We start from the raw sequence: 7,500 nt of genomic DNA on the forward strand, positions 1-7,500 counted from the left end.
TCGCAATGCTAGAGCGCTCCATTGATTTGAATTCCCAACATTCTACGGTAAAATAAATTCATGTAATTACCACTCAAACATATAATAAGCGTTGTCAATGGCAACGGGTTTTGTGCTTCTGATTTCATATCACTCCACAGTAGTCCGGAGTGGAACTTCATTCAAAAGTGAAAAGCAGACGGTTGATCAGCTGTGTTCTAAAGAACGTTTGATTCAAGCGTGTATTGTTGCGAACTATTTGTTTATCAGCAAAAGTCACGACAAAACAGTAACAAATAAATATAAAGACACATATCATGTGGAGTTTATGTTTTTGTTTTGACAAGTAGCCGTATAATAAGCGGGATAATGTATAGAACGCCGGTCATTATCGGTAAAATAAGTCCCTTCAGGGCGAAGCAAGACCCCTCTGCTGGTGCATTGGGGTTCACCCTGTCGGGACTTATTTTCCAATAATGACCGGCGTTCCATACATTATCCCGCTTATTACCCCTTATCCCGCTTATTACCCCTTATCCCGCTTATTACCGCTTATTACCCCTTATCCCGCTTATTACCCCTTATCCCGCTTATTACCCCTTATCCCGCTTATTACCCCTTATCCCGCTTATTACCCCTTATCCCGAAACTACAATTAAATCACGGTTCCGGAACACTAGAGCAGAGCAGCAGAACCATAAACTCAGATATGTTCAATCATTCTCTTGCAGAACCATAAACTCAGATATGTTCAATCATTCTCTTGCAGAACCATAAACTCAGATATGTTCAATCCTTCTCTTGCAGAACCATAAACTCAGATATGTTCAATCATTCTCTTGTAGACTCCATAAACTCAGATATGTTCAATCATTCTCTTGTAGACTCCATAAACTCAGATATGTTCAATCATTCTCTTGTAGACTCCATAAACTCAGATATGTTCAATCATTCTCTTGCAGAACCATAAACTCAGATATGTTCAATCATTCTCTTGCAGAACCATAAACTCAGATATGTTCAATCATTCTCTTGTAGACTCCATAAACTCAGATATGTTCAATCATTCTCTTGCAGAACCATAAACTCAGATATGTTCAATCATTCTCTTGTAGACTCCATAAACTCAGATATGTTCAATCATTCTCTTGCAGAACCATAAACTCAGATATGTTCAATCATTCTCTTGCAGAACCATAAACTCAGATATGTTCAATCATTCTCTTGCAGAACCATAAACTCAGATATGTTCAATCATTCTCTTGTAGACTCCATAAACTCAGATATGTTCAATCATTCTCTTGTAGACTCCATAAACTCAGATATGTTCAATCATTCTCTTGTAGACTCCATAAACTCAGATATGTTCAATCATTCTCTTGCAGAACCATAAACTCAGATATGTTCAATCATTCTCTTGTAGACTCCATAAACTCAGATATGTTCAATCATTCTCTTGCAGAACCATAAACTCAGATATGTTCAATCATTCTCTTGCAGAACCATAAACTCAGATATGTTCAATCATTCTCTTGCAGAACCATAAACTCAGATATGTTCAATCATTCTCTTGCAGAACCATAAACTCAGATATGTTCAATCATTCTCTTGTAGACTCCATAAACTCAGATATGTTCAATCATTCTCTTGCAGAACCATAAACTCAGATATGTTCAATCATTCTCTTGCAGAACCATAAACTCAGATATGTTCAATCATTCTCTTGCAGAACCATAAACTCAGATATGTTCAATCATTCTCTTGCAGAACCATAAACTCAGATATGTTCAATCATTCTCTTGCAGAACCATAAACTCAGATATGTTCAATCATTCTCTTGCAGAACCATAAACTCAGATATGTTCAATCATTCTCTTGCAGAACCTTAAACTCAGATATGTTCAATCATTCTCTTGTAGACTCCATAAACTCAGATATGTTCAATCATTCTCTTGCAGAACCATAAACTCAGATATGTTCAATCATTCTCTTGCAGAACCATAAACTCAGATATGTTCAATCATTCTCTTGCAGAACCATAAACTCAGATATGTTCAATCATTCTCTTGCAGAACCATAAACTCAGATATGTTCAATCATTCTCTTGCAGAACCATAAACTCAGATATGTTCAATCATTCTCTTGTAGACTCCATAAACTCAGATATGTTCAATCATTCTCTTGCAGAACCATAAACTCAGATATGTTCAATCATTCTCTTGCAGAACCATAAACTCAGATATGTTCAATCATTCTCTTGCAGAACCATAAACTCAGATATGTTCAATCATTCTCTTGCAGAACCATAAACTCAGATATGTTCAATCATTCTCTTGTAGACTCCATAAACTCAGATATGTTCAATCATTCTCTTGCAGAACCATAAACTCAGATATGTTCAATCATTCTCTTGCAGAACCATAAACTCAGATATGTTCAATCATTCTCTTGCAGAACCATAAACTCAGATATGTTCAATCATTCTCTTGCAGAACCATAAACTCAGATATGTTCAATCATTCTCTTGTAGACTCCATAAACTCAGATATGTTCAATCATTCTCTTGTAGACTCCATAAACTCAGATATGTTCAATCATTCTCTTGCAGAACCATAAACTCAGATATGTTCAATCATTCTCTTGCAGAACCATAAACTCAGATATGTTCAATCATTCTCTTGCAGAACCATAAACTCAGATATGTTCAATCATTCTCTTGCAGAACCATAAACTCAGATATGTTCAATCATTCTCTTGTAGACTCCATAAACTCAGATATGTTCAATCATTCTCTTGCAGAACCATAAACTCAGATATGTTCAATCATTCTCTTGCAGAACCATAAACTCAGATATGTTCAATCATTCTCTTGCAGAACCATAAACTCAGATATGTTCAATCATTCTCTTGTAGACTCCATAAACTCAGATATGTTCAATCATTCTCTTGCAGAACCATAAACTCAGATATGTTCAATCATTCTCTTGCAGAACCATAAACTCAGATATGTTCAATCATTCTCTTGCAGAACCATAAACTCAGATATGTTCAATCATTCTCTTGCAGAACCATAAACTCAGATATGTTCAATCATTCTCTTGCAGAACCATAAACTCAGATATGTTCAATCATTCTCTTGCAGAACCATAAACTCAGATATGTTCAATCATTCTCTTGCAGAACCATAAACTCAGATATGTTCAATCATTCTCTTGCAGAACCATAAACTCAGATATGTTCAATCATTCTCTTGCAGAACCATAAACTCAGATATGTTCAATCATTCTCTTGCAGAACCATAAACTCAGATATGTTCAATCATTCTCTTGTAGACTCCATAAACTCAGATATGTTCAATCATTCTCTTGCAGAACCATAAACTCAGATATGTTCAATCATTCTCTTGCAGAACCATAAACTCAGATATGTTCAATCATTCTCTTGCAGAACCATAAACTCAGATATGTTCAATCATTCTCTTGCAGAACCATAAACTCAGATATGTTCAATCATTCTCTTGCAGAACCATAAACTCAGATATGTTCAATCATTCTCTTGACCAAATGGTAGAGGCCTTCAATAGTGAACTAAGTGTCCTGCATGACAGAGTGGCTCCTTTAAAGACTAAAAAAAGGCCCTGTAGCAAACTGACGCCTTAGATGAACAAAATTTCCATGACCTAAAAAGATCCTGTAGGAAAGCTGAGAGAACATGGAGAAAAACTAAGTTACAAGTGCCATTGATTCTAAAAGAAAAAATAGCAAACTATAATAAAAGTGTTCGGAGAGAGAGAGAAAGATCCACTTCTCTAAGGTAATTGCTAAAAACAGTGGAAACTCTAGGATGTTGTTCTCCACCATTGACAGGCTACTACATCAAACACCCTTTGACACACATCATAGTGGGGTTGTTTAAGGCTCAGTCATTTCAAATTTGTGTTAAAGTTTGGTTTTCACTTCCAAGTTGAAGTTTAGGGTCTATAGAACAATTTGAGTCCGAGTGTCAAACACACAGATAAAAAATGGCCTCTGGGGGGCGCCGTAAAATATATAAACTGCTACAACTTTTCATTAGATTATCCAATTTTAACATATGAGGTATGTATGGATTCAGAATTAAAAGGAGAAACTGGTGTGCTAAGCATTTGGTTACCAGATTAAAAACACACTTTATAATAAACACACTTTTAACCCATGGACAGCAAAATTGTGCTTTTTTTTAGATAAAGGGTGGAAATGCCCTCAAAGTTGCAATGAAACATCATTTTTAACTACATTTTTTGATGCAACAGTTGCTTTTCTGGACCAGTGAGTGACATTTGGGTAATTTTCTGTGGCACACCTGATGATCTCTCACGGCACACCAGTGTGCCCCGGCACAGTGGTTAAAAAATAGGCCTAATCCCTTGCATTGCCACAAACAAACATTAGGCCTATGATATCCCATGCATGATAGATAGATAGATAGATAGATAGATAGATAGATAGATATACTTTATTGATCTCTAGAGGAAATTCAAGAAATGAATTTTTTCATGTAGTCCAGGCAAAGTAAGGTAAGATTTCTCATGCTTATTTCAGACTGGTTTGTTGCAAAATTGGTGTCTATTTTTACATGTTGGCCCTTTGAATCAATGGAAATGGTTGTTGAGTGATTGACTGATAGACTGTCTGTCTAATCAGAGGGGCCTGTATGATGCCTCTTTACTTTGCACAATTTTGGCTAAAACAGTAGACAGTATGTTTATGTAAGTGAATGAAGATAAATTGTAAAGGTTGAAGATGGGGTTGAATGGGGGTTTCTGGGCTATAGGGCCAGATAATAGCGGTATTAAACCGATGATGTATCATCTTGGGGTCACCATGTCCCCAAAAAAATCTTCAAAAGTGACCTCACTGCTAATAGCTTATTTAGAGGGCATGCAGGTAAAAGCCTGTCCAGCCATTTAACTATTAATGTAAACGGCAGCAGTTACTGAATGGTACAGTGACTTTATCCGGAAGTGTGGTCTATTGTCAGATGAAATGAAAATTGAGCTCTTTGGCTAGAAACTTTAGATGTGTTTGGTGTACATAGAAGAATGGCTATACTGAAAAGAACCCCATGCCTAATGAGAATTATGGTGGAGGGGCTGTGCTATTGTGGGGCTGTTTTTATTCCCAAAGGCCTTGAATGCCTAATTAAGGTGCATGGTGTCATGAACACCAAGAAAAACCTGAACATTTTCTAAGGAAATCTGCCAATCTCTGCCAAGACACTAAAAGTTGGTCATGATTGGATCATTCATCAGGTCAATGAACCAAAGCAAATGTCCAGAACAAAACAAAATCATGCTTCAGACATTGCCATCTCAGTCCCCTGATCTAAACTCCATAGGAAAACAGTGGGGTGAGTCAAAGAGGAGTGTGGACCTAGGAATCTGGACGATCTGGGGAGATTTTGTAAAGACGAACGGTCTTAAATCCCTTGCTTTGTATTCTCCAACTTTATGGGGTTTTATTGGCAAAGGGAGGCTTAAGAAGTTATTACAAGCAGGGGTGCCAATAATTGTGAGCAATGTGTTTTTGTTACAAATATTTATTTCTTTATGAGATTTTCCTTTTTCTCCAAATAAATTTGCTTCCCTTCAAGGTTGGATTTTTCCTAATTTCTTTCATTGTGAGATTACAATAAATCAAAACAGATTGTTTTCTATACCAGTTTTTAGTCAACTTTAACCGAGGTGCCAATAATTCTGGAGGTTACTGTATAATTGCTATAATTATTGCTATAATTTTAAACTATATTTTCTGATTTAAAGCTGAACAACTGAACAACAGCTGAGCTACAGCTATAAAACTGACTAATAGCTAGATTCATGTCAATTCAGGTTGGTTTTTACAAAGTTAAATTGTGTTTTGTTTTATAAATCATGATATTGAATTATGCAGTGCAAGATGCCTCAAAGACAGTAGACAAATGCAGAAAGGAAGCCACAAAAGGCTCTTTCTCTCTCTCACACACACACACACACACACACACCACACATACAAACAAATAGATAAAGATTTCACCTGGTGGGGTAAATGATCTATATACTATAGTATGATGTAGTTTGTTGTAAGATTCCATGTTGAATTTTGTTTCAATATGGGTCGCTATAATTTAACGGATTGAACTGTAAATTATGCTGACACATGTTTAAAAATCTTGTTTCATGTTCCCCTTTTTCAATTTGAGCCCCTGGCCCTCCAAAGGTCTCTGCACGGCCCTGATATAGAGAGCTAGGCAATGCCCATGATGATGACTGAGCTGTGTAATGGGTCTGTTGCCTATTAAACTACTTTAGGCTATCACGACTACTTCATGACTACCTAAAACCGTCTTTATTCAGAAACTGTGTCATTGGTCATTGATTTATGTACTCAAAAATAGCCCTCTAGCCTTTTTCACAAGCCTGTATTACGCAATGGGTTCCTCAAAATTTCACGCACATTATTATTGATTTACTTTCTTCCAGATATAAAGTTCTTTTGTGAATTTGTTTGTGAATAAAATGATGGCTTGTTTGAAAAAAGTTGGTACTCATGATCCTAAATTCATAAACTCAAAGTTGCAAGTTGGGTGCTTAATATCACATTGGCTTTATGCAGCCATTGTGTATGGGTATCCTAGGTATCTTAGTGCTTCAGGGATATTCTGAACAACTTAAATCGAGTTGAGTGATTACCCAGGCTTTATTTACAATAACTTTAAAAATGATGTTTCATTGCAACTTTGAGGGCATTTCCACCCTTTGTCAAAAAAAAAGCACCATTTTGCTGCCCATGGGCTAAAAGTGTGTTTATTATAAAGTGTGTTTTTAATCTTGTAACCAAATGCTTAGCTCACCAGTTTCTCCTTTTAATTCTGAATCCATACATACCTCATATGTTATAATTGGTTAAACTAGTCAAAAGTTGTAGCAGTTTAAATATTTTGCAGCGCCCCCTAGAGGCTATTTTGTTATCTGTGTGTTTGACACTCGGACTCAAATTGTTCTATAGACCCTTCACTTCAACTTAGAAGTGAAAACCAAACTTTAACACCAATTTGAAATGACTGAGAAAAATTATACATACATACGACCCCACTATCAGGCATCTTCTCTAAGATACAAAGAATTTGCAGTCCTCTTCAAAAACAAAATAACTTCTATAAGGAAGGCCATTGGTAGCACAGGTAATACGTTTGATAGTGCACCCAAAAACAGCCCCCCAAAATTCAGATTTTTTTAGCACTATTACCTAATCTGAGCTCAGCAAAATTATAACTCAGACCAGCTCCTCAACATGTGCTCTCGATCCAGTTCCTACTAGATTCCTCAAGAACATATATGATAGTTTGGCTCCCTGTATTCTCAAGATAATAAATACCTCATTAGAAACGGGTATATTTCCCACTGCTTCTAAAACCGCTGTCATGCAACCTTTACTTAGAAAGTCAAATCTTGACCATACTATCTTGAGCAACTTTAGGCCTATATCAAACCTACCTTTCCTG

General features: G+C 36.3%; 1 protein-coding gene across 1 annotated transcript in view; it reads left to right on the forward strand.

The window, feature by feature from the left end:
• The window catches only part of zfyve28 (zinc finger, FYVE domain containing 28), a 55,443-nt gene that overhangs the window by 33,591 nt on the left and 14,352 nt on the right, over positions 1-7,500 (forward strand). The window contains exon 8 of the mRNA XM_076293357.1: positions 3,503-3,561. Within this exon, the coding sequence (XP_076149472.1) occupies positions 3,503-3,561 (59 nt within the window). The remainder of the gene's footprint in view (positions 1-3,502; positions 3,562-7,500) is intronic.

This window comes from Alosa pseudoharengus, unplaced genomic scaffold (genome assembly GCF_046254945.1).
Source record: "Alosa pseudoharengus isolate Yale_2024_CS ecotype anadromous, Long Island Sound unplaced genomic scaffold, YU_APseudo_1.1 YU_APseudo_1.1_scf_2, whole genome shotgun sequence".
Lineage (NCBI taxonomy): Eukaryota > Metazoa > Chordata > Actinopteri > Clupeiformes > Clupeidae > Alosa > Alosa pseudoharengus.